The sequence below is a fragment of the Molossus molossus genome, unplaced genomic scaffold (assembly GCF_014108415.1).
Source record: "Molossus molossus isolate mMolMol1 unplaced genomic scaffold, mMolMol1.p scaffold_m16_p_14, whole genome shotgun sequence".
In the NCBI taxonomy this organism is placed as follows: Eukaryota; Metazoa; Chordata; class Mammalia; order Chiroptera; family Molossidae; genus Molossus; species Molossus molossus.
In genome coordinates, this window is record NW_023425349.1 from 30346097 (window position 1) to 30373657 (window position 27561).

At 52.8% G+C, this 27561-nt stretch overlaps 1 protein-coding gene across 1 annotated transcript in view; it reads right to left on the reverse strand.

The window, feature by feature from the left end:
* COL15A1 (collagen type XV alpha 1 chain) overlaps positions 1–27561 on the reverse strand; it is a 96496-nt gene that overhangs the window by 25611 nt on the left and 43324 nt on the right. The window contains exons 6-21 of the mRNA XM_036261764.1: positions 26678–26825; positions 22353–22462; positions 20457–20612; positions 19116–19268; positions 17026–17181; positions 16412–16555; positions 13446–13538; positions 12225–12350; positions 11631–11693; positions 5901–5936; positions 5398–5538; positions 5139–5207; positions 4299–4334; positions 4111–4194; positions 2634–2699; positions 577–612 (exon numbers count right to left, since the gene is read on the reverse strand). Coding sequence (XP_036117657.1) covers positions 577–612; positions 2634–2699; positions 4111–4194; positions 4299–4334; positions 5139–5207; positions 5398–5538; positions 5901–5936; positions 11631–11693; positions 12225–12350; positions 13446–13538; positions 16412–16555; positions 17026–17181; positions 19116–19268; positions 20457–20612; positions 22353–22462; positions 26678–26825 — 1617 coding nt within the window. The remainder of the gene's footprint in view (positions 1–576; positions 613–2633; positions 2700–4110; positions 4195–4298; positions 4335–5138; positions 5208–5397; positions 5539–5900; positions 5937–11630; positions 11694–12224; positions 12351–13445; positions 13539–16411; positions 16556–17025; positions 17182–19115; positions 19269–20456; positions 20613–22352; positions 22463–26677; positions 26826–27561) is intronic.

Below are 27561 nucleotides of genomic sequence, written 5' to 3' on the forward strand. Positions count from 1 at the left end.
TTCAGCTTTTCACAAGGCCCCATCTGGTCTTCTGTGTTAAAGGGGGAGATACCCAGTAGGGCACTTTCTACACAGAAATGCACTTTCGCCTTCCGTGGTGGAAGCCGCAGAGTGTGGGGCGCACAGGCTATTCATTATTGGATGTCTAGGCTATGTTTCCCCTCCCCCTGCCTCCATAGCCACCATCCTCTCTCTGTAGGAACTTTATCCACTGTATCTACTTGAAATGCTTGACGTATCCCCTCACATTCATAGGAAGCCAACCACTGGCTGGCCATCAGGTAGAGAGAGATGAGTAAGACCCAACCCTCCATAAGATGGTCACAGTGCAGTGGAGGGAAAAAGACGAGGACACAAATAGCTGTCACTCGAGGCAGGACAGGACCACAGCAGAGGTAGAACCCTGTGGGGCTGAACGGAGGGCAGGATCCCTCCAGGTGGGGGCAGAGGGAAAGGCTACATGAGCAAGCCGGAGCTAGAGCCGGGTCGTGCAGATGGAGAAGGGCATTCCAGGTGGGAGGAACAGGATGAGCCCAGCCATGGGCACAGACAGCAGATGGCTGCGGTGGTACTTACTGGAAACCCAGGCGGCCCAGGCACACCCTCGGGGCCCTGCGACACAACAAAGACAAAGCAGTGGTTTAGGAGCAGCATTTCCAGATCCAGCAGGAGCCCTGCACCCCCAGGGTCCACCCCGCCCTGCACCTTCCAAAGGCTTGAGCATGTTCCCGCACAGCGGGGCTCCCAACCCATTTTGCAGAAGAGGATTCTGAGGCCCGGGAAAGGACCGAACCAGCAGTCACACAGCTGGTCAGTAGCAGAGCCGGAACTGCGCACAGGCGCCCTGAGTCCCCGCACCCAGAGCCAGGACTGTCTGCACTGCAGGTGGACACACAACCTCTGAACCTCTGCGGGCAACAGATGCATCATGACTTCGACACATACTTGCAGCAAACAGGTTCCTAACCTCTGAGGAATGGGGCCACAGAGTGTTCTGGGGTGTTTCAGGGTGGCAGCAGAGGCATGTGGGTGAGACTCAGGTCGTTTCCTGAGGTAGGAGTGAGAATTTTAAAGGCTCTGGGGCACAGTGAGTTTGTGGTTCACTTTATATGGGGCTAGGACTCTTCCTCCTGACAGCCCACATACCCACACACCTACTAAAGGTGTATGAGTTTGGCCGAACACACACACACACACACACACACACGCACACACACACAGATAGAGGCACAAGAGAACCTTGTTGGCAACAAGTCCATCAACATACTGCACACACAGCGGGGTGGGAAGCATGAGGGACTCAATCCTCCCAGGGAGGGAACTGCCTGAATAGGAAGACCCTGATCCTCCATCAGGGATGAAGGGGCCCCGCGGGCCTGGGTTTGCTTGAGGACAGGGGTCGGGGAGGAAGGAGGGCTCTGGGGTAGGGGCACAGCAATGCAGCCGGACAAAACCCAGGGACTCCAAACGGACATGCCGCATCTTTAGTTGTAGGCTGTCTGTGTTTTGCTTTAGTATCAACCCACTAGCACCCTAAACCTCCAATCGTTCAGGGAAAACTAAGACCCTCTGTGAACTGACTTTTGCTGGTTAGTTGGTTTGCTTTAGGGTTTGATTATTAGGGGGTTTGGGATGATTTTAGTAGATATCAAAGAGAGGGGACCCCATTGGATATAGTACAGAAGAGACAGTGCAGTGACCTGCCAGTGGAGGTCACTCAGCAGCAGGAGAAACCGGTTCTAGAGGAACCTCCCAGATATGTGCAGAAGCCCTGGGGAGAGCAATGAATAGTGGGGATTCAGGCCAACCTCACTGGGGACTGCAGAAGTGGGTGGCCCAGCAGACATCTGGACTGCACAGCTGTGGAAGTATAAGCCTCGATCTCCATGTTGACTTACACAGAGTGCCCTAGTTTGCAAAGCAGTCTCATACCTACAATCTTTTATAAGCTGCCCCCCAAACCGGTGAGGTGTCATCAGAGAAAGACAGAGGCTCAGAGTGGTGTGTAACAGAGATACAGCTGGAACCCCAAGGCTCCCATGGCTGGAGCTCCTCCCTCTCTCCCCAGATGTCGTGAGCAGATGCTAGAAGATGAGGGGGGTTTACTGCACAGGCTGCAAGAGGACGCTTCCTTCCTCCTAAGTACTACGTGCCAGGGAGCGACTCTGTGCACTTGCAGGAATACTGTGGCTTCTCTATGTGATCCTGATGTCTAAAATGGGGCTAGAAAGACTGAAGCAAGTCTTGTTCCCTCCTCCTGTGCCAGTTTGCCCATCAGCACAAGGATAGGTCTCTTTAGGCTCTTCCCGTGCTGTGAAATGAGATCACGTAAATCAAGCAGGCCAAAGGCACCGCGCAGACGGCAGTCGGTTTGTTACCTACGATTCTGTCATTCCCAAGGCATGCATTTCTGATGCATGCGACTGGGAGCTTCCACTGCATTGGACGAAACTCCCTGCGCGGTCAAATTGATGTGACAGCAACGTCTCGGAAATGCAGAGTTCTCTTTCCACTCTACTTTGGTATAGCCTAGCTCTATGCTTCAGCAGCTAAAAGGATTGCAAATCAACCCAGCCTCGTTTCAACAAGGACACATGGGTAGGAGTCACTCTAGGACAACTGTGGATACATACTGGAGGCCCAACGAGCTCAGGAATGTCCGAGAGATTCATGAATCCATGGGTGATGTTGATCAAAGACTGAAAAGAAAAGAAAACAGACAATGAGACAGGGTGGCACATGTGCCACCATGCTCCTGGCAGTCAGGCTTCAATTAAAGTCAGCCAGCATGGCAGAAGCCGGGCAGACTGACGACACCCCGAACCCACTGCCAGCACACCCACCCGTCCCCCTGATTATACAACAGCTCGGGGCTGCCTTCTGCCTTGTCGCTTTCCTCTTTCAACCAGTCTTAAAACTGCACAATACATGAATGCCTCTCTCTCTTTTAATATATATCCACAGAAAGCTTGTAGTATTGGTGTGTGTGTGTGTGTGCACATGTGTGTCCAGTAGTCATTTTTTCTATTATAGTTGACATACAATATTATATTAGTTTCAGGTGTACAACATAGTGATTAGACATTTCTATAACTTACAACATGATCACCCCAGTAAGTCTAGTATCTATCTGACAGCAGACATAGTTATTACAGTATTATTGACTGTATTCCCTGTGCTGTACGGCCATGTAGTTATTTTCTATAAATGGCATCAGGCTGTCTGCATTATTCTTCACCTTGCTTTTTTCACTCAACCCAACAGCATGGAAACCTTTCCATGTGGAACTCAGGGGTATAGACATTTTTGGTTTTAACAGATTGCCAACGAGCTGTCTAAAGGGGTCATACATTCCCACGAAGCACGTGAGATTATCTGTTTCACCACACCCTTATGTACACTTGATATTTTAAATTATATATATAAAATATTGTTTTACTCTAGTCATCTTTTTTTCTAATTATTTGGGATGTTTTGACTTTCTGTTGTCTACCATGTAACATCATTTCTCTCAGAGGGCCACAATTTTTCACAAATGTGATGTCCTAATATTAAGTGGACCATGATCTGGTCCCAGCCCACATCCCAGTCTTCATGACAAATGTCCCTCACTCTCTACCGACCCTCAGACCCAAGCTCTCTGTGCCTTGGACACACCTGTTTTCCTACCCTGTGCTTTGTATCAGAGTGCCCCTGTCACCTGAACCCTGGAGGTCCTATCCTCCATGCTTGTGTAGTAAGATCATTCTTGGCTTTTAAATTCCTGCTCAAAGACATTTCCTCCAGAAAGTCTTCCTTGATTTATCACATCCCAAACCGTCTTTCCTCCCTGTGTCCCCACTTATGTTCCTTTGCTTCTCTGTTACAGCCATTCTCGTGACTGCAGATGTTGCCAACCAGAAGAGAGTACTCTTGAAGCACCATGTGAGAGAAGGGTGGTACCAGGGTAAAAACAGACAGGGGAGGATGCTGGCAGGTGGGAACGTCAGTGCCAGATGCTGGCTATGTGTCCCCTGCAAAATCAGCAGCCCTAACGTTGTGGACAATCTTCTCTCCCCTTTAGCAAAGACAGAAAATTAACAGCCACATTATGACCTGCACAATACTCACACTAGACAAGACCTCGATGCGCCCTGGCGGTCCCCTGGGCCCAGGGGGTCCCACAATGCTGTCTCCATCCATCCCTCGTTCACCCTGGATACAGCAGTAAGAGCGAGAAACAATTCACTGTATATGGATAACGCTCCCAGAACCAGGCTGGACAGTCCTCACACCCCACCCGAGATCCGCGACCTCACCTTGAGTCCTGGGTCACCTTTTTCTCCTTTGAGACCCTGGCAAAACAAAGTAACAAACACCTTTTATTTTTCCTATTCACTTAGCTCACTATCAATCTATCCTTGGATCTTGCCATCTCTCCATATACAATTGCATGGATTTTGTCCCAGGCAAGGGGAACAAAGATGAGGGGCAAATTCCCCTCCCCAAGTCAGAAGGAACACTCCACAGAGCGAGGAGACCACAGGTCCTCTCCCAGCACAGGGGGAGTGTCCTCGTGACTGAATCTCAGAGCCCTCAGCATCTGGAGGATGGGGAAGGTCTTCCCGTTCAATCATGGAGGGGGTGGTGTGCTCCCCTCTGCAAAGTGAGGCTCCTCCTGGACAGAATGCTCAGCTCTGGGTCCCATGTGACAAAGATAACGAGGCCTCAGGGGCTGGTCCTCTTAACAGCAGGTATCATAGCAGAAGATGGACAACACCTCCGACCTCCCTGGGGCTAGATACAGTGGGGAGGGGCACCTGCCAGGAGCTGGGCTTTGACCTGGGTCAATGTGTGAGCACTGAGTGGGGTGGTAAGGAGGAGGCAATGGAGCAGAGGTGCTGGATGGTGGGGGACTGCAGAGGGACAGAGATAAAGGGGATCTTCAAGTTTTCCCCCAGGATGTTTCATGCAAAACCGCTGTACTGCTCCGCAGAGAAACACCCGGTAAAGAGAACCGAGCCTCCCATTGCACAGCTGGGAACTGGAGGCTCAGAGCAGGTGTGTTGGTGGAAACAGCCAGGATGGCACCGCAGTCTCCTCCCTCCAGCGTGACAGCAGGACACTCCTCAAAATGACAGTTTCAAAAGTCAACCTACACTTGAAACCTTTGGTCCAGAGATTCCGAGTTCATTCCGCAGCCCAATCCTTCCAGATCCTTCAATTTCCTAGGGAAGGAAGAAGAAGGAGGGTTTCAGATCCAATTCCCGAGCACCTGCCAGCGCCAGGCGTGGTTTGGGGAGCTGGAGCTTGGTGGGAGTCAGCACAGCCCCTGCCCTCGGACCGGTGTTCCAGCTACTGGTCTTCCCAGTCATCCTTAGGACATGTCATCTTCCACCACAGAGAGGGGGAAAGTACCTCAAATTCAAGCCCCACTGCACATTCAGGGCCCGGGGGCCCAGGGGGTCCAGGAGGCCCTGGCGGTCCCATGATCCCAGGAGTGCCAACTTGTCCATTTTTCCCTGGGGGTCCTGGTGAGCCTCTGTTGCCGGGGTCACCCTATGAGGAAGAGGACAGCGCTGGGTTCACTCACAGAGGGAACAACACATACCCCGAGTCACAAAAATCACTCTTTAAGCTTAATTAGATTGCTGAATCCTCTGATCCTTACTGCTTAATGGTACAGAAACAGCTGTCTGGCTACTTGACGTTGCACTTGATAGGCTGAGGCACCCGTGTGAGCGCGTCTGCGTGGAAGAGAAGGAGGAGCAGACGGCAGGTTATTCCCTCCCCTCCGTCTCCAGCTGTTCTGAGATGCCTGTCTCTCTGCTCCACACGGATACCTTCAGCGCGCCAGCCCACAGTCCAATTAGCGTGAGACCAGAGAAAGGGGAGGAAGGAGGAAAAACTTTTCTTTTTACCTTTTCACCGACTGAGCCATTGGGCCCTCTTGCTCCCTGAAACACAAGCAGAAAGGGGCCGATTAGGTACCATCAGCAGAAGATTAGAACCATGGACTCTTAAGCAGCAGGATATTAACACGGGCTCCTCCTGTCTCGGTTTTGGCTGATGTCTCAGAGCCGAGTGCATCACGAGAGTCGTCAGTTTGCAGGCAAGTCATGCTGAAGGCTCGGGAGGCCCATTTTCCAACTGTTAGCTCATCACCTACCTCAAGAGTACAAGTAAGTTGAAGATGAACCATGGAGATTGTAGAGGAAGAATTCCCGCAGAGAGCTGCCCCTTTCCCACCCCTCCCACGATGGAAGTGAAGGGAAGTCCCCCCTCAAGGCCACAGTAAGGGCCTTCAAGAACTTGATGTGGTCCGGCCGGTGTGGCTCAGTGGTTGGGCATCGACCCATGCACCAAGAGGTTGCTGGTTCGATTTCCGGCCAGGACACATGCCCAGGTTGTGGGCCCGGTCCCCAGTGGGGGGCATGCAGGAGGCGGCCAATCCATGTTCTCTCTCATCGATGTTTCTATCTCTCTCTCCCTTTCCCTTCTTCTCTAAAATCAATAAAGGGAAAAAAAAGAACTTGATGTGTATTCACTGGACTTTTGGAGATACCCAGAATAATGACAGACTCTTCTGAAAGAAATCTAGAGCCTGAGAGCTGGCTGGAATGGCCCAGAGTGGGGATGAGGAGTCGCCCTAAGCAGGCTGCAGGTCCACCCCAAGTGGGGGCTGCAGTGCAGGCTTCCTGGGCAGTTATATGTGCAGCTCACAGAAAGGAGCCGGTTGTGAACTCTGGGCAGAAGGGAGGACCTAGAGGGGCTGGTTGTCAAGAGCAGTTATCCACAGGAGACACTGTCCTACATCAGGGGACTGCAGGGGTCCCCAGCTGGAGAATCACTAGGAAACCTCATAAGCACCCTCCTGGGAGGAGCCGGCAACTGCAGGGCCACAGGAAAGGCCCTGATGCCGGATCACGATGCACCTGCCCTTCTCCCCGCCCCATTTCCCTGGGCCACCTTCCCTTTCCGACCCCAGTTCCACAGAAACGACAGAGCGGGTAGTTCCGAAAGAGTTACGCTCGAAGACAGGAGTGGAGAGTCGCGTTGAACCTGAAACAGTGAAGATCCGAGGGAAGCAGATGGGAAGCTGCAGCCGGGGAGAGCAGCGTCGGGCAGAGTGGCGGTGGCGCCAGGGAGAGCAGAGCACAGCCACGGGGCCCTGCCTGTTCCCTCACCTCCCGCCCATGTCTAGGACGACACCAGTAAGAGTTATTTCCTAGAGCGAAAGGACAGGGCAGAGCCCCCGGGGCTACGGAACCCCGGGAGGCCTAGGGGTACCCCAAACTCAAAAGATCAGCTGTTGAGGTGCCCGCCTGATGGCACATCCTACGCCTCCCATCCTCTCTGAAACCTGGATGGCCCCGAGCAGCTGCTGCCCAGCTCCCCGAAGGCTGTAAAAGCACACGGAAGACAGACCAAACAGGGCCTCCACTTCCCAAAGCAAGAAACACCGCCCGTCCGAGGGAAGGCTGCACTGTGACAGACAGGCAGCAGGTCGACAGTGATGTGTGCCTGAGGGAACAGAGTTAAGGACACCGCCAGTCAGTGCTGGGAGCATGCACACACCCTCAGCGAGAAGAGCGAGGACGTTACAGTCGCGAGACAGACCGCTCTGAACGAACAGCAGCGGTTATGGGAGGAATCAAGCCGAGATCTTAGAAATAAAAATACATAACTGTTGGAAGAAAGAGCTCGACAGAGGGCTGGGCCACAGAAGAGACACACCTGACGGGACAACTGCAGAAAGAATACGCTACGGAGGCCCTGTGCGTGCACAGACGGCATTGGGCCCATTCCACTGGGTCAGATGCGGTGGCCACCACTTTGGACTATGAGAAGATCAGCTTGGGGACGGACGAGCTCTTCTTATTGGAATTTACATAAACAGGTAGCGGGGAAAGTGGGAGCCCCACTGGAAGGGATCAGGAAAGACCCCCTACTCCCCAAGTGGTGGTAGAGCTGTACTCCGTTCCTCGCCGAGAGAACTGTGTGGAGGCCGCGCACGCGCGGAATTCGACCCGCACCACTGCGGGTCTCCTTACGGGGAGGTCCGGAGGGGTCAGGTGTACCAGGCGCCCGTGAAGGAATCGGGAGCAGGAAGCAGCAAGCAGTGCTGTGTACTGCAAGTCATGGCTTAGAATCCATTAGACATTTCAGCTCGTTATGGTAACTAGATTTGCTAAGGACATTATTAGACTTCCTCATACAGGAGCACCACCACCACCAACAAAAGAAACGAGCCTCATAAATACATGGACTTTTTTTCCTGTTGTGGTTTCTGAGCCAGCACAATTCATTGCCCGTGATGCCTGTTGGTTTGCTCATGGTGTCTGCTGTACTGATAACTTCAGTCTGTTAGAATGGCAAGTGACTGTAGTTCATTTAGTTTTATGGAGGCCTATCATCCTGATTTTGTACCAAACATGTCTGATGATAAAATCTGATATAAAATGGGAAATCAGGCCAATATTAGAGTGTGTGATTGAAATAAGTTGTTACAAGCTCTATACCCATGGCTGGATCGCAGTCAAGCGCGGCGGGCTGCTCGGGTTTGGAGCAGAACCCTGCTCTTCACTGTACAAGTCGCAGAGAGCTGCTCCAAACCCTTTGGGATGACTAGTTGAAAGAGATGATAATGATGCTTTTTTTTGCATTTCTCTTACATATCATGGAAAAGAGAATCGGTTTGCAATGCCAACAATAACATTTCAGGAGCTCAGGGAGATTACGCAAAGCCAGCTACTAGAGGCTTAACGCTCCTCAGCAGTTCAGGGCACTGAAGAAAATGTCAAAGCACAGACTTTTTTCCACCCGGATGTCCTGGTACCTTTGGAGACTGAAGGCAATGAATGACCCAGGTTAGAAAGAAGGAAAAGACTGACGCTGTTAATCACAGGAAGATGCTGACGCCCGGACAGCGGAATTTGCGGTACGAAAGCGGAGAGGAGTATCCCAGTGGCTCGTCTCCAGCGAGCCTTCCGTGTTCGCTCCAGAAGCATTCCGGCCCTGGGAAAGCAGGTGGTTCCTCCCTATTCCTTCGTGGGCTAACATCTCAGAATCAGCTGCTCGTCTTAATTTGAGAAAAATAAGGAATACTCCTATCATGGAACTCAACGTAGAATTATCTATTTGATACATTCTTTTTGTTTGTTTGTTTGTTTTTGTTAATCCTCACCTGAGGGTATTTTTAGATAGAGTGGAAGGGAGGGAGAGAGAGAAACATCAGTGTGGACACATGGACTGGTCGCCTTCTGCACAACACTGACTGGGGCCAGAGATCGAACCTGTAGCCCAGGCATGTGCCCTTGACCGGGCATCGAACCTGTGACCCTTTGGTCTGAGGGCTGACACTCTAACTGCTGAGCCAAACTGGCCAAGGCTATTTGATAAATTCTTAATGACCATCCACATTTTGATGGCAATCCCACATTTGAAAATAATGATTATATATAAAATTTTCTTTCAGCCCAATAAACTGAACCTTATTCTTTGGGGGAAAACTCCACTTCAGACAACTTGTCCTGCAAGTGACAACAGGCCAATTTCCTCGCAGCAGGAGGAAAGACCTCCCTACCATGTCCAAGGAAGGCACTGCCCGGGCCGCAGGTGAGTCCCTTGTCACGGGAGGTGTGCAAGCTGAAGACCACACCTCGTGGAGGGCAGTCAAGGACCAAATGTATCACTGGATCTTTTGTTGTGTTATATCCCTAAGATGGTTTCTGCTCTTTAGCACAATTTTATTATTTGACACCCAGAATGTGCTCCTTGGTTTACCTTTTGTGTTTTTGTTTGTTTGTTTGTTTGTTTTTTCCTTTAGGTAAATGTCATGGGCAAGGTTCTCCTTGAGCTCTCTAGCTGCAAACTTCCAAGTCTTCCTGAGTTTGCTCTGCTTCGACTTCCCCACAAAGCACCATGTACATACACAGTGCAACAGACTGGGACTCAGAGCAAACTCGGGGTGGGGATGCGATCTGCCTTCACAATGATTCTGGGCGAGCCGGCTGCTCCGGGCAGAGCTGGCTCCGAGCAGCTGCTGAGCGTGCGGCACGGGTGTGTGCGGATATGGGCGTGGGCATCTCTAAGTGCCAGACGAACGTGTGGGGGCGGGTGTGGGGGCGGGTGGGGGGAAGCTGGTAAGGACAGGGAAGATGAGTGTAGGTCTGTGATGTTTCCTGCAGAATTTAATTTCTTTTGAAACAGTTGGTACATGTAAAATGAGTTCTGTAAAGCTCAGCAATTGTTTCTTCTTTTTCTGAGAAATGAGCTTTCCACCAAAATACAGTTACTGGTTCAATTAGAACACACTCGAAAGCTGACAGAGACTGGAAATTCAGTTCAGTGAGGACAGTGGTATCTAGGAATTTTCCACAACTTCATCCAGGGAGAGGAGGCAGAAGTCCCTGTCCTCATCCCTGCTGGGAGACACCCTCCATCCTCTGAACCCCAAAGAAACTCGGGGCCGCATCACTAGGAGGCTGGCCTCCTCTTTATTGCCCTCCTTTGGGGGACATGGTTTATTTCCTCAACCAGCCTGGGAACACTGGAGGGGCAGAGCCCCACCCCCACAGTGCCACTAAGGGCTTCCAGACAGGAGACAAGAAGCTTACAGACAAGGAAGAGCGTGAAGGCATGCGAGAAGACTCAAATGGGGCCTGAGAGAAGCTCATTCATTCACTGAAGGCTAAGAGAGGCCTGTGAGAGGTTCTAAGGATTCACAGACAATGCTGGTGCTCCGTGTGTCCGGGTCGGGGTGGGGAGCAGACAGGTAAGCCGACAGCCTTGGTGTCATTGGCTAAGCGGTCTGAATAGAGTCAATACTGTCTAAGGGGAAGAGGAGGAAGGAGGGTGCTTTCTGCTCAGAAGGAACCTGGGAGAGCTTCCCAGGGGGGATACCTGAAGGGGCCTTGGAGAATGAGAGGGAAGGGCCTGGAGCAGAGAAAACCCTGCGCAAAGGCTGGAGGCTGCAGAGGAGAGCGTGCCCAGAGCAGGCCAGTCGGGCTGCTGGCCCGGAGGCCACACGAGGGCTTGCTGGCTTGCTGGAAGCTGGGAGCTGGAGCTGGAAAGGCAGGTCAGGTCGGGAAGGGCCTTGAGGGTCTGCGCATAATTAGGGTTTTGTCCTGGAGGCAGTGGGGAGACAGTGATACTTTCTCCTCCGACAGGGCAGTGCCGGATGCGAACCGGCTATGGGAAGTAGCCTGGGCAGGTGGGTGGAGGCTGGGTTGTGGATGGGAGCATGGGGGGCTGTGAGGAGCCTGATGTCACATTGTGGGTAAGGAGAGGTGAATGTCAGACCAGGCTGGACAGAGAAGTCAGAGATGTGGACGTCAGACTGGCCAGGCTCAGCGATGGACAGACCATGGCAGCAGAGGGCGAGGAAGGAGGCATTAGAGCAGGCTCTGTTTCTGAGTCTTGGTGGTTGGGTAGATGGCAGTACCACTCACTGAGGCTGAGGACGTGCAGGAGTGGGCAAGGACGATGCTGAGTGCAGGTTTGGCATAAAGAGCCCCGGATGCAGACATCAGCAGAAAGGACCAGGAGGGGATGGGAGAGGGTCATTCACAGACTTAGAGGTCAGGGAGGGGCGGTGAGGGCCTGGTGGCTCCTGTGTGAGGACCCTCCCACCCTCCCACCCTCTCTACCTTCTCTCCTTTCATCCCGGGAAGGCCAGAGGCTCCATCAAGTCCAGGCTGTCCCTTGGGGCCCTGAAAAACATCCATGACAATGAGCTCACAACATCCTTGATAAGAATCAAAACAAACCCTTCCTGGAAAAGGAGCCCAGGGCTGGGAGCACCCAGCAGGTGGGGCTGGTGGGCCCAGGGCCTTGTGCCAGGTCCATGGCAGAATGCCATCCTAGCCTAGCAGAGACTGAGCACCTGTGGACGAGGGTCGAGTTTTCTCTTCCGTGGGGACATCAGGGGCAGGGGTGGACTAGATGGTCTCTGAGGGCCTCCCACCCCAGGCCCAGCACTGACGTCCTATGATTCCAGGATTCCACGTGCGTCTGCATTTCCTATAATGACTAAGATAAAGCAGCAGAACAATGTGTAGGATGATGTTTTTCTTGGCTGCTGCATCTCAGGAGTCTTAGCAATGACTTGGCTGAGGATTTTTGTTTACAAACATTAGCTAGCTGCTCGTTCCACTCCCGTAGTGAGCTTAGTGCCGGGGTCTGCAGTCTGTGTGCCCCGCCTGGCTAAAGGAAGCAGTGGAGGACAGATGTCAGTGGCTCACCTGGGGCCCGGGTTCACCGGCAGCTCCGTCCTCTCCAGGAGACCCAGGGGGTCCCGTGAAAACATCAGTTCCTGGTTTTCCTGGAATCCCAGGTAAGCCAGGTGGGCCTGGCGGGCCTGGGGGACCCTGAAAAATAGGCAGTCTGTTCAGAAACAACAGGGGAGAGGATAAATACATACTGAGCATATATATTCTATTCATTCTCTCCATTGCTTACAACAACCCTACGAGTAGAGCCTGGTGTTCCCACTTAGCAGAGGGGGAAACAGGCTCAGCGAGATGTATAACTTGCTGAAGGGGTCATCCACACAGGTGACTAGTAGAGGAGCTGGGGCTTGAAGCCAGGTCTTCTGAGCCCATTGAATTATGTTTTCTCCTTAGGTGTATATACACCATCAAACCCAATTCACTGGAATTCTCAGAGATGCTCTGGAGAATTTCGTTTTCTGATTACTCGAGAGGTCCCAAACTCCTGCTGTTAAAAAGCTTCCGGCACCGTGCTAGGCTCTTTAGCCTCCATCTGGGTTGGCCGATCCCATCCGCCTTGAAGACCCGCGCAGTGAATCCCAAATCCCTCCAACCCTGTCGTGAGGAGTGGGCAGAGGGGCCGCTGAGCGGAGCCATGGATGTGGGGGTTCAGCAAGGGGCTCAGGGAAGAGATGGAGGTGAGGTTGGGGGCCAGAGACAGTGGTGCCAGCTGTGGCTGGAGAAGGGAGGTGCTCCCTGGGGGACAGGCCAGTGGCGGTCCAGCTTGGGCAGGAGGCCAGAGAGGCAAGAAACCCCAGAGGGAGAAGTGGTGTGGAGAGTAGGGCGGGGGACCACCTCAGGAAGAATTTCAAGAAGCGTCTGGGAGCCAAAGTGTGAAATGCCACCTAGAAAAGGCCAGCAGGTCTCTGTGACGGGTAAGGGGTGGAGTGGGGACAGGAGCCAACCTGTAGAGGTGAAGGTCATGGACACACCTGCTGGAGAAGGCTGCCGGGAAAGGGAGGCAAGCGGAAGTTCTGAATATAAACTTAGGCTCATACTCACGTAACACAAAACTGTTGACATGGAGAAATGTATACAAATATACACAAAGAGGGAGAAATATAAGGGGCTCCCGGGAGCCTAACCGTCAGCCTCACAGTTACTGACGGTGGCCAATCTGGTTTTATCTGCGTCTGCCCTTGCGTCCCTCCCCCCGGATCATTGTGAAGGCCAGCCGGACACCTTCACACTCACTCTCAACAGCTCCTCGCTGTGCCCCAGGTCACCGGAGCCAGAGCCGCTGTCCACGTTCCAGCCCAGGTCGGAGCCCTCAGCCTCCGCTCCCACCTGCAGAGAAAAAATTCTCACAACTTGATCGCGACAGCCACCCCGAGGACAGCCCCGCCCTGAGTTCTCCCACATTCCGCAGCCCTGTTAACTTCTGCTGGCACCGCTCCTTCCGATCCTCTCTCCCACGCCACCCCCTCCCTCACCGTGCCCTGCTCTGCAGCCAAGACGCAGCTGCCCGCAGGTTTACACATGCTCTCACCTCTCCTCAGCCTCCTTTCCTGCTTTCCAAATCCCTGTCATCCTTCAAGGCCCAGTTCCATGGTCACCTCCTCCATGAAGCCCTCCCTGACACCATTTTCAGACAGAATTTATCTTTCTTCCTTCTGGGTTTTCACGGGCCTCTGTTGAGGTCTCAGTTTGGTGCCAGGACCACCTGACTTGAAGTTCAGTTGTGCGCGGTCCATCAGCCACTCTAGACTAGGACTCCTCCAGGGTCAGCCCAATCCTGAGACACCTCTGGGTGCCTAGTGTCTAGCACGAGAACTGGCATCGAGAGGCACTCGGTGCATACTTGTTGAATGCCATCAATTCCTCCAGAGAACAAGAGAAAATTCCCCAAACACCCTTCTAGTATCTACCTAACATCTAGCCACTGGTACGTCTCCTACACCCAGCAGATAAGAAGCTCTTGGTAATTATTTGCCACATGACCTTAGAAATAGAATCCCATTGGGACCACTATGGGATTTGCTGTTCAATTTCTGGATCATATCTGAAAACGGCAGTTATGAACAGTGCAGAAAACAAAAGTAGAAAGTCCAGACACTAAGACTCACTCCTCTCAACTCCTGGGAGCTGTGTGACCTTGAGCAAACCCTTAACTCTCTCTGAGCCTCATTGGCACAATAACTCTATATGCCCAATTTACTGAGCGTGTACTACATGACAGGTAAGATTTTCCTTGTGGTAACTCATTCGATCCTCACAACAACCCAAGATGTAGGTACTATGATGCGCATATATGCAGGAGGAAACTGAGAGAGGCAGAGAGACAGAGAGACAGAGAGAGACAGAGAGAGAGAGAGACAGAGAGAGAGAGAGGGAGAGAGAGAGGGGGAGAGAGAGAGAGAGAGAGAGAGAGAGAGAGATGGAATTTGCCAGTTACATTGCACAGCCAGGCTTGGATGCCCCTCTCACCCACGGCCTTGGGTGACTCTGAGATTTAAAATGATCCTAAAGACTTTCCAGAGTGAATGCTCTCTTGACTGTCCTTACTGTGCTTTTAAACCGTTTGCTCAGGAATCAGGCACCAGTTCCGTTCACTGTGGATCCCTGGCTCTCGAGAGTGCTCCAGCTCCACAGCAACGTGCCAGGAGGAAGTACTGTTCGTGTCTCCTTTCCTACTTTCTTGCTGACCCCACAACCACTGCCCCCCACCACCCCTCTTCTTAGAGCTTCTCAAAATCCCACTGTGAAAGTCATAGGGGATGGTGGAAACACCGAAACGTGTTAGGAACCTAACAACCTCACAGTTCTACCACTTTGAGGCAGCAACTGCTAACATTTAGGGAGGGTGCTTCCTTCCAGGGTTTTTGCATGTGTCTATTTTTAAATAGTTAAGACCACACAATATGCTCAAATTTATAACCAGCTTTTTTCATTTAACATTGCATGGTCTTTTCCTCCATCACAAAATACTCTGCATACGTATAATCGTAATAGCTGCGTATGTTTTGTTTTTTAATATACTTTAATTCAACCAACCACGGTTGGCTAGTTAAATCATGCCTGATTTTCTTCTACTATGGACAACGCAGATTAAAATCCTTGTCCACCAAGCCTTTTCACACATCAGCCTCTCCTTTACGATGGATTCTTAGAACAGAAGCTTCTGGGTCAACCATATGGTTGTTAATATATGTTGACAAACAATTTCCCCGAAGTAATAAACCCATCAACACTCTCAGCAGCATAGCTGGTCTCACCACGCCCTCACCAACTGCCCACTTCCCGAAGCAGAAAACACGAAGGACTTAAGGACCACTGACCCAGTTCCTTCAACAAATCAGTGGGTAAGAGAAAAAGGTGGGAGACAACCGCAGAGTAAAAGAGACCTAAGAGACATATCAACCAAATGTTATGAGCCGACCTTGTGCAGATCCAGAGTCAAACATTAGTAAAAAGATTTTTTTAAACTACAGTATTGGGTCATAGGGAAGAACGTTGTTAATTTTGTTAGATGGATCATGATATTGTGGGTAAGGGAAAAAGGTCCGATCAACCTGTTAGCAGTACACAAGCAAGTGTTTACGAGTTAAGTGATACGATGTTCGGGATTTGTTCTGAAATACTCCAGGACGCCTCTCTGCTCTGCTCCAGAGGGAGGGCGGCAGGAGGCGGGACCTGGACGCCCGATTGGGATAATGATGTGACCTCCCGGTCACCCTCTTTCGCAGACAGGAAATGAGGCCCAAAGGAAAGAAAGGATGTGCGTGAGGTCGCACAGGCGCCACCAAGATCACAGAAACTCATGTTGGAAGGGACTTGACCGCCTCCCCACGCGCCCGCCTCCCATGCCTCCATCGCCTCGGCAGTGCCCACCCCAGGACGGGATCTCCGGACGTCTGAGATGGGCCTTGGCATTTCGGTGAGCCCAGCCTGCCAGAGGGTTTCATTTCAATGTAAGGGCCATGTGGGGTGCAAAGCCAGTGCCCTCGATGTTCACATCTTGCTTTTTCCGCTACACACCTCAGCTTCCTTGTGTGTTCCCAGGCTGGAGGCCCCTCGAGTGCCCACGTGGGGCAGTTTGCAAACCGAAAGGAAAACCCACTTCTGAGAAAGCCAGGGGCAGGCTCCTCCCGGGGTCCCCACCTTTCTCTCTCCTCTGTAAAACTGGCCAAGCCAAATTTTCACGCCTCAACGCCACTCACCGGAGGGACCGTTGCTTTAGAAGTCACCGTGGGGATGGGGAGCGGGGGCGCCCCAGGGGGAGCGCTGCCCAACTCCTCTGCGCCTGCCGTGGAAAGGGGCTCCTCTGTGGTGGGTGCAGCCAAGTCTTCTTCATCACTGGGACCCTGGAAACAAAACCAACAGGAGGAACCAAGTCACCTCGCCGTGACGTGTGGGCACGCTGCTGCCTCCTGAGTGCGGTGCCTGTTGTTTCGATGGCACCAACCCCTCTACAAACACTCCCACCTACAGCTGTCCCTGGCCCGACACAGTCACAGCAGCACAGACTCGCGATCCCCTTCTGACACAGGCGTCTCCTCTACGCCGCCGTGCCCAGTGTGGCGGTCACTGCCCCCTCCTCCCGGCAACCCCCGCCGGCTTTGGCCATTCTCTCTGGAAAGGTCCTCCTGGACAAAGCTAGGAGGCAGCAGGTCGGGACAAACATCTGCTTCCCTGAGCCCCCTGTCACGTGCCCTCCATCGCCCCCTGAAGCCGGCACCCACCGCGGGCGCTCCCACAGGCTGGTGGGCACCTGCTCGGGAAGGCGAGCGCTCCTGGCCCGGGCGCTGGCCCTCTGCCTGCTGAGAGCACTTACAGGAGTGACCGCGCGCTCCGGGGCCGCTGTGGGGATGATGGACGGTGGGCCACCAGTGGGAACCCCGCTGGCCTCCTCGTCCTCGTCCTCACAAGTGCTGAGGGGCGTTTCTGCAGCAGCTGCCGCTGTTGTCAGGCTTCCTTCCCCGACGGCACCCTGAGACAGAGCTGGCGTGAGGGCCTGAGCCACGTGCCCTCCCGGGACAGGGTGCTGACCGCAGGGAGAACACGCCCAGGGCCATCGATCCCGGGCACGGCCGTAGCGCCCTCTCCCTTGCTATCTAAGACCTCTCGGGCTGTCCCTCCCACCCCAGGGTCCCCTCCAGCACACCTAAGCCTGCACATCGTCACTAGCTGGACAGTCACCGCTTCCGCGGGTGGCCTTTCTGTTTCCAGACAGCTCCGCTGGTCAAGGTCTAGTTTCTACTGAGTCAAGACTTGGGAGATCGGGGGCCTGGTGTGTACTTTCCTCACCTGTGACAAGGGCTTTGCCTTTAAAGAAGTGGGAAGATGAGAGATGGAGGATGAGGGACGAAGGATGAGGGATGAAGGATGAGAGGAGAAGGAGGGGGAGGGGGGAGGGGCAGGAGGAGGGGGAGGAGGGGCAGGAGGAGGGGGAGGAGGGGAAGGAGAAGGAGGGAGAAGAAGGGGGGGAGAAGGAAAAGAAGCTGATGGTGACGCTTTGGTTCATTAAAATAGTCCATATAGCTGCTCAGTGGCTTGAAGCGCTGTCAGCCGGTGAGGGCGCCTCCCCACTGAAAAGTTTCACCAGGCTGACGCGAGGCCAGGGGTGCAAGGCTGGGAGCAATCGTGTGGAATGATTTCAAAAGCCAGTGTTGTTGGTGTGTGATGGGCTGACGACTCCTTCTGGCCGATCTCTCAGCAAATGTGCACCGAGTCCCCGTCATGTGCAGGTAGACCATGAACAGACGTACACAATCCCTGCCTCGCAGAGCTTGCAGGCCAGGAGGGAGCCAGAAATGAACTACACGCCAAGTGTATTGTTCATTACAGCTACGGCGAGACCTTCCAAGGAGAAATGGGTACCATGAACGTGTCTGTGGGGAGACTCCACAATCTGGGCTGGCATCTCCTAGACCAAGTGGTGTTTGAGCTGAACTCTGAAGGAAAGGCAGGGACTAGGGAGGGGTGGGGGAGGAAAGGGCTCGGGCAGAGAGGAGATGATACGAGAAGATTCTGAGGCAAGAAGAGGCACACTGAAAATCTGCCGGGTCAGTGAGGCTGGCCAGGCCAGACCCCGAAAGCCTGTAGGCCAGGTAGGGTAGCAGGGTCTGCGGGACAGCTGCCCCACCGGGAGGAGTCAGGGGGCATGACAGAGTCGGCCAGGCAGGAGCCGCAGCCATCACCTGGGCTGGGGAAGGGTGGCTCAGACCAGGGCACTCGAGAAGGGTAGAGCAGGCGGGCCCACCATCTGCTTGGGTGGAAAATCAACAAGACTTGGTGGTTGATGGGATGTGGGAAGGAAGAAAGAGGGAAGAGAATCCTGGATTAGGACTGGGCATGATGGTCCCATTCATTTGAGGTAGGAACTCAGGAGCAGAAATGAGGAGTCTAGGTTTACATCTGCTGAGCTTGAAGAACTTGCAAGACACATTATAGGGACAGACCTACCAAGTGTCCTGGAACACTTGAGTCCCGCCTTCGGGAGCTGGGAAGAGAGTCTCCATGACCTCTAAGGAGATGGCTGAGAAGTCCTGGCCATCCTCTGGGACCCTGTGGGGCCTGCCTGCACCCTGACCCTCCGCTGCCCTCTGACAACCGTGCTTGCGTCCAGAAACAGGCCATGGCTGAGCCCTCAGGCACCTCCTATCACAGCCCAGCACTCCTCCTCCCTGGACCAACCTACAGGAGGAGGTGGTCGCCCTGCACCCCCTGGGGCTCACCCCCACCTCCAGCTGGCTCCCCGCAAGCCCGCAGGGACTTCACCACACAGTCCCTCAGGAGGGAGTATCTGGTCAGAAGGGTGCCCCACCCATTCAGACCACTCTGGATTTGCTGCACAGAATGAAGACTGGCCCGACGAGAAGGCAGGGCTGGCTCCCAGCTATGGCTTCAACCCCCCAGCCTTACCAGAGTGACCCCTTCCCCAGGCTCCTGGGAGGACACGAAGAGGGCCGGTCCCCCGGTGGGCACAGTGCTGGCCTCTGCCTCCCCGCCAGTGCTGGTGGGCATCTCGGCCTCCCCTGTGGCTATCGCTGCAGAACCTTCTTCAGTATCTGGATCCTGGATGGGAAGGCATCACGGGGGACCAGGGCAGTGACCCACGGCCTGTGGCTGGAGGGAGCAGCAGCCGGGGCCCCTCCTGCACCCACATCCCAATGCCTTCCACCCTCGGAGCATTCGCACACCCAAGTCCTCACCTTACACCGCTGCCCTGACCGGGGCACCCACACAGAAGCCCTCTTACACCACCCAAGGTGTGAGCGCCCTGGCCAGCACCCTGTGTGTTCACCCGCCAACCTCGGGGGCTGGCGCGCACCAGTGCCCGCCATCACCTTGCACGACTCCCGAGTAAGGCTTTTCCTGAGCACCCAAGTCGTGGTGCTGGGATAAAAGCCGGGTCCTGGATGCACAGCTTTCTGGGGGGAGGGTTGGCAGCCGCACTGACCACCTCCTCGTCTCACCTCCTGGCTCAGGGCCTCCCATCCCTCACCGCCTTCCCCGAGGTCAACAACGCAGGTCCCGCTCTCCCAGCCTCCCCTCGCTGGGAAATCCTGGCAGGATGTGACATTGTTAACCAAGCCCAGAGCAAGCCACCAGCCTGGCCTGGAGGAGACAGAGCCTCAGAACCATGCCCTCTTCCCCATCTTTCTCTACTCTGGGTCAGGTGATCTTCCTAAAACCTGCTCTGACTACACTGCTCCCTTCTTCATACCCGCAGCAACTCCTGCTCCTGCTGGATACTCTCAGGCTCCTTCTCGTGGCTTCCTCGGACGCACAGACCCCTTCAGCCCCGTCTCCCTGCCCCCTCTGCTCTCTCCGGACGCCCAGGCTGCACTTCGTCAGGTTCGTATCCCCACGTGGATGCCCCAGGCCCCGGAGCTCCGGTCTCTCCCACTGCTGGGCCCTCCTAAGTCCCTTGGCCTCACTGTCAGCATCTGTTCCCCTGGAAGGCTTCCCGGGCCCAGAGTCTGGGTTCTGGCCCCCTGGTGCTTCTTTCATTTCACCTCTTACCCTCTGCCCTCAGGAAGCAGTCTACCTTCTCCACCTGGTGCCCAGCGCAGCACAGCCCCAACCTCGGCTGAATGAGTCCACCCGACTCACCCTCCAAGTCACTGTGTGCTCGAGCTCGGCCCACGAGGCCGCAACTGCATTCTCCAGAGGACGAGGGAGGCCAGCGACTGCTCCCACCTGAGGGGCTCACCACCTCCCAGAAAGAGGTGAAGTAGGCATGCCCTCCAAGCTACTTACTGCAGTGACTCCTTCCCTGGGGTCCAGGGTGGACACGCCGCCTGTGTCGGCTTCCCCTGCAGGGCTGACAGTCACCTCTGCTTCCCCGGCAGGGCTGACAGTCGCCTCGGCTTCCCCGGCTGCTACCGTTGCTGCCGAACCTTCAGTATGTGGACCCTGAAACAAAGGCATCACGAGGGACCACGTCACCGGGGGCCCCTGATCCATGTGCCTGTGCTGGAGAGAGCAGACTGTGCACACCCCTCTATCAACTTGCATTTCCGTAGCTTCTTTCCCTCCAAGTTCTTCCTTATCTGGACTTCACGCCAGCCCCATGAAAGTCCCCGGATCACAGCATCCCAGGGACAGGAGCGACTGCACGGCACCTGTCTGCACATGCCAGTGGCCGGGAGATCTCTGCCCCCTGAGGAGCCGGCTCCGGCTCTGACACGTCTACCCAGACGTGCCTGCCTCCCTGCGGCCTCCCCAGTGTACCACCCAGAAGCCATGGGAGCAAGTAGAATTCCTTGTCCTGATGGTGCTTTGAGACGTGCAGGCTACAACTCCGTCCCCCCAGCCTTCTCGGGCTAGACGCCTGCGTCTTCTCTTTCTCTATGACTTCGTTTCCTTTGGGTTGGACAACCCGCTCTGTAGGTTACACGGCAGACGCAGGAAATGGAAACGGAACAGCTTTGGCTGCTGGTGCCACCAAACTGACTGTATTTTATCTCAGTTTCCCAAGGATCTTTTGTTTTGTTTGTTTTTTAAATTTAACTTTGCAGTTGTTTTGCAAAAATGTAGTTCTTTTGAATACTAAAGCTGAGCAAAATTAGACAGATTTCCTTGCTGCAGGACTTCTCAGAGCCCATCAGGAAGGTATAAGTGGAACATTTCCTAAAATTATTTGACAGCAGAACCATTTTTTTAATAACATATTGAGACCTTTCACAATTATTGTCTGAAGAAAAACAGAGAGAAGATAATGTCACAGATTTTAAAATGAGGTTCTTTCTGATGCAACTTCAGCTAAAGTCCCAAAAGGCTTTATAAAGTACAAGGTAAGTGTCATCCCACCGTCGTCACATGCTAAAAAAAGGGACCCGGCCACTTCTGTGGGACGTGCTAAGAGACAATGACATGAAATCAGCTCCACCAGCACTGACCCATCACCTGCCCCCGGTCTGTGTAAGAAAAAGGAAAGAACCCCTTTTGGGAGAGAATCTGAAGTATTCGGTGGCTTTGCCTCCCCCTTCCGCTCAGTAGAAACAATTTGGTGAGCTAGATGTGTATTCCTCGGAATTTGGGAGACAAAGGGACTGACATTTTTGTATTATGCTGGACTGGACTTTGAAAATACCTGTACACATAGGCTGCTGCCAGACAGTGACCGCGGGAGCATGAGAATACCTGCGTTCATCCCAGGATACTAGAAAGAATGAGCTGACCCTGTGGGTTTGGCAGAGGCCATTGTGGGAACAATATGTTTGCTTTACTTTGGTACCCAACTGTGTCCAGCATGTAAAATATTGGCTTTGCAGATAGAAAAGCCGATTACCCAACCACAGAGTGGACACAGGCAGTTAATCTGATTCTGTCTTGAAGGGGCTCACAGAGCAGGAGGCTGAGCATCTGCGCCACTGTGCGGGAGGGAGGGTACCACGGTGAAGACCAGCATGCTCCCTGGCAGGTGCGAGGACCAGCTGCATCTCCTCCCTGTCCGGGTGCATCCCTGGAGAGCCCCAGGGGCCCTGGGACTCCTGCCGCCTCTGTCCCGCAGGAGAGAGGCAGTCTCTGCCACCTTCAACTAAAACCCTCGGGGTCCTCAATGGTGCCCAATACAAGTCGCCATCAAGTCTGAAATAAGCAAACAAATTTACCACTGAAGTCTCAAATGAAATTTGCCATTCACTTACTCACCTCCTCAGTGACATGGAGGAAGGCCCCGTCCCCTGAGCCAGCGTCTGTAATGGGGGTACTGTTCAGAGTATGAACCCCCTCCAGGGTGTCATTCACGATCTCACCAGAGCCTAAAGGAAGCAGGCATTCTGTAGTTACTAACTGCACTTTGCAGTCTTGAAAAACAAGAGGTGCCTGCCTCTTCACCGACAGCCAAAAAGATGCCCAGAATACAAGATTAGGAGGGGGAAAAAAAGACCATGGCAGTATTACCTGTGCCCAAGACCTGAGATCAACCTGCATTTTCTGCCCCTTTTCAGAGGGGTAACCATTTCAGACTGAACTTACAGCCAAGGCCAGAGCATGAGATTTAGGTCCAAGGTCAAAGAACAGCTCAGATGTCCACAGTGGGGGCCGGTTGAGCAAACCGAAGGCAGGATTACAAGTGGTTTCAGTCACAGTCTCTGCCACCAGCGGTGAGGCTGGCACCTACTTTGGTAAGTCATTAAACCTGTGCTCAGGTTCCTCCTCTGCAAACTGGGGACAATTCCTACCTCACAGGGTTGCTTTCAGGTTATGTGCTGCAGATGAAATAAACCGATACAACAAAAGCATCAAGGACAGCCCCTGGCATAGGGTTAGCAATGAATAAACGTTCATTGTCAATATGGTTCTATATTTGTAAAGGGAAAAAACACTACATATGAGTATACGTGTTTAATCAACATTATATAATCAATATAGTCGTTATATAACACATAATATGTAGGTATATACGGATGTGTGTGTGGTGTATGTAGACAAACAATATGCACTTGGCTAAACCACAATACCTTTTTTAAAAAATTAATTAATTAATTAATTTATTTATTTATTTTACAGATGTTTCTCCTTTTCCCCCCATTGATGACCTCCTCCCCCTCCCTCCCTGCCCTGTCCCCAGCTTTGTTATCCATGTCCATCGGTTATGCATACATGCATATAAGTTCCGTGGTTTATCTGTCCCCCCGCCTTTTTTGGGGCATTGTCAGTCTGTCCCCCACTTCCATGTCTCTGGGACTACCCTGTTCTTCAGACTGTTATGTTCATTATATTTCACAAATAAGTGAGATCATATGATGCTTGTCTTTCTCTGCTTGGCTTGTTTCGCTTAGGATAATACTTTCCAGGTCCCTCCATGTCATCTCAAAGGATAAGAGATCTTTCTTTCTTACAGCTGCATAGTACTCCATAATGTATATGTACCACAGCTTTTTATCCACTCATCTACTGATGGACATTTGGGCTGTTTCCAGATCTTAGCTATTGTAAATAACACTGCTATGAACATAGGGGTGCATATATTCTTTCTGATTGGTGTTTCAGGCTTCTTAGGGTATATTCCTAGAAGTGGGAATCACTGGGTCAAATGGCCATTCAATTTTTAATTTTTTGAGGTAACACCATAATGTTTTCCATAGTGGCTGCACCAGTCGGCATTCCCACCAGTAAACCACAATACTTAATATTGGTTTCCTCCCGAGGATAGGAGAGGAAACTACTTTTTTTTTGGTTCATACAATTCTGCATTGATTAAACAGTTACCACAAGTACATATTTCTTTTGCAATTTAAAAAACACATGGAGTCCTAAAGCAAAAAAAAAAAAAAAAAGAAAGAAATTATACTAACATAAATGCATGTCTGTTATAGGCTAGGCTCCCGGCCAAGCATGTCTCCGGTCTTCCCTCACTTAACCTTCCCATTAGCCCATCCGCCCTAACCTACAAGCACTATCCCACCACCTTGCAGCTGGTGGGCAGAGCCAGGACAGAACCCCACCTTCTCAGTCTCCGCACAGCGTGTGTGTCAGGCTCTGACCTGTACATTAGCACCTTATATGTATGTACCCCATTCTGCAGAGGAGAAACAGGCCCCACAGAGAGTGAGTGGCTGGGAGAGGCCCTTGAAGCCAGGCTGACTGTCCCCAGGCCCAGACATTTCCACACATGCTGTGGTCACGCATGTCCCATGCTGTGAAGAGTGTGTGTGTGGGGGGGGGAGGTGCTGCATTGTTCTAGGGACCCTTCGCACACAAGCATCCTGTCACCCGTGCATCCTCCCTGCGCCTGCCACCAGGGGTTGCTGTGCAAGCGGCTGGCCAGAGGCCCCACCCCTTGGAGGATGGAGATGAGGGTAGCATGTGCCCTGGGGCAAGATGATGTCAGGGAAACTCAAATAAAACTATTAAGTGGCTTTCCCTAGCCAGGAGCAGAGCCCTCAGGGTTCAGGCCCATTTTCCTCACCATCTGGACATTCTACCAAATAATTTTTTTTTTTTAATTCTCACTCGAGGATAGTGTCCCATTTAATCTTCAGATAGAGTGGGAGGGGGGGACTCGAGCAAGACACATTGATTGGTTGCCTCCCGCACGGCCCTTTCGAGGGCCAGGAACAAACCGCAACCAAGGTACGTGCCCTTGACCAGAACTGAACCCGGATCTCTTTGGTTCGAGGGCCAATGCTCTAACTGCTGAGCCAAACCGGCCAGGGCCATTCTACCCAATAAGAAGAACGGGAATATTTTAGCCAGTTCCGTTGTTTTCATTTGGCCTTTGTTTGCCAGAGAAGGAGTCTGGCTGATCCCAGGGAACAGGCAAGTTGTGCTTGGATCTGGGTCCCAGTCTGCAGTTGGCTTCCACCTCCTTTGAACTCACCCCTCTGTCTGGGTGAGGCCCTCACCCAGGCCCCACAGCCTCTGCCCTTCCCTTGGCCCTCCTCAGAAATCCAAATTCCACCCAGGAGAACAGCCTTGCAATTCATAACCCACTTCCACACCCTCTCATCCAGGGGGTTGTGCACACTCCCAGCAAACAGTTAAAGAATCTAAAGCTTGGAAAAGTTAAGCAACTTGCCCCAGGCCTGACAGCAAATAGGTGGCGGAGCAGGGCTTCCATCCAAACTGTCTGCTGGCCGGCCGGCCCCAGAGTCTTTCCACAGCAACACCCTGCCTCCTTGGCTGTGCTATCACTCTATTCCATTATCATGCAACCTTTCTCTCCTCAGTGCTGCATACCTTCTCTCACCCACAGACTCCCCAAGTTTAGTTATTAAAATAACATTCATCTACTGAAGGCAGAAGGAAAAAGAACAACGCTATATAGGATTGTAAAAGACACGTAAACTACAGAATTACAAAAAAAGAAAATTAAAACCACCCGCAATCCTACCACCCAGAATATATTACTCACAGCATTTGGTTGTGTATCATTCTAGCACACACACTGTATGCACGCACGCACACACACACACACACACACACACAGTCTTCTGCATGGCTAGATATAAATATAAGTGACATGTTCAAAGTTAGGGCCATAGCACACGTATACTTCTGAAAGGTGCTTTTCCTTGGAGCACACCATGAGCATGTCCCTGGGCCAGGAAATCCTCTGCATCACCAATTTCAGGGCTGCACAGATGCATGAAATACAGTTTGCTCCACCAGTCCCTACCGCGGGCGTCTGGGTTGTTTTTAGACCTTGTACCTAAATCTCGGTGCTCTGGCGTTGGCTATAACTTGGGCCTGAAAGCAGTTGTCCCTCTGATAAAGGGCAGACAATGCAGGCCGATCTCAGGCGTGGGCACATGTCAAGCGGTGCCTGGGGGATCAGGACAGACCTCGGGGTTTTGCCAGTGCTCCTCTATATGGCTGGGCGGGGACCAGAGCCCGGGGTGGGGAGCCAAGAGGCCAGACTGCCCCAGGGCCTGCTGCCGACCTCCTGGGTGCCTGCCCCTCTCTGAACATCGGTTAGTTTTCCCACACGTGCCACACAGGAGTTTTGACGGCCTGATCCCCAGGGAATCGGGGAGTCGGTGGCCTAGGCTGAAAAGAGTGGGGATTCCGGAGTCAGGCCTGGGCACTGGCTCTGTCCCACCACTCACTAGCTGTGGGACTGTGGGCATGTCACCTGCCTCTCCGAGCACTTGTTTTTCCATCTGTAAAACACTGGCTAACAGTAGCAACGAGGAGAGGTGTGGCTGGTCTTGAAGATGTAGTACGTGAACACTTAGCACACAGTAGGTATTTAATAAGTGGCAACAATTATTACAAGCTGATTTGTTAAACCCCAGGGCCTTCTGGAGGGGTGGAGTCTGGGGGTTGAAAGTTTAGCTACCCAAGATTAAAGACCAAACCTGCCATTTACAAGCCACAGGGCCTCGGCTGGGGGACTCGATTTCCCCATTTGTTTGTCCAGTGAGAAAGTTAAATGAGGCCTTGCTCTGTGTTCCACACGTCACCCAGCTGGACACACAGCCGTCACGCAGTAGAAAACCAGCGTGCACGCAGGCACACCCAGGACTTGCCTTGCTCGGGGCTGCTGTGCAGGATGGCACTCAGGTTGGTGGTTTCCAGGGTCCCCTCAGGTGTAGGCTCACCGGAAAGCTCCGCATCCTCAGAATGGGGGGAAGGAGTTGGAGGTGTGTTTATGGGTTCAACTTTTGCTTCTTGAGGCTGAAGGGAGGGGAAATGAAACCCAAAAAAATTTACTTTCAGGAAAGCAGAAAAAAATGGCTAGTGCATATCGCTGGAGAAGATAATATATCCACCAAGTGCTGAGCAAACCCAGAAGAAAGCTCAGCCCTGCCTAGTATGCACCTGGGCAGTCACTGCACCTGCCAGGGCCGGGAAAGAGGGCATGGCGGGTAATTTAATTCTGTTCCGTTTACAGCAAGACTCTGCTAAACCTGCCCAACGCTCTCTGAGCACAGAGATCACATTTCCATACCCCAGGCCAGGACAGACGAGGTGCTGAATAAAGATCTGTTAGATGAGGGAATGCGTGAGTAAATGAACCAACAGATGAATGGAGCAGGCTGTGCAGAGTAAACGCTGCATAAATCCAATCCCAGATGTGCGCTGGTCACAAACGCCTAAGAAAATAAAAGATGGGTACGGTTTCCTTTCTAGGACACTTCAGCTTGTGGGTGGCTTTTCGAAAGCCAGTCAATATCTCAACCAATTTCTCCAACTAGGAAAAAAGAAACAAACAGAAACCCCCAACAGTGGGAAACACAGAGCCATTCAGAGATCTGGGCGGAAATCTCGACTGGCGGGGTTGGAGGGGCAGCAAAGGCTGTGACATCATCCCCAGACCCAGGCAGGTAGCAGCCCGGAGACCCAGGGCTCCCCAGTGTTCAGCAGTCTCACCCCTCTCTGAGCTCAAGGGGCTGGGGGGGGGGTGAAAGGA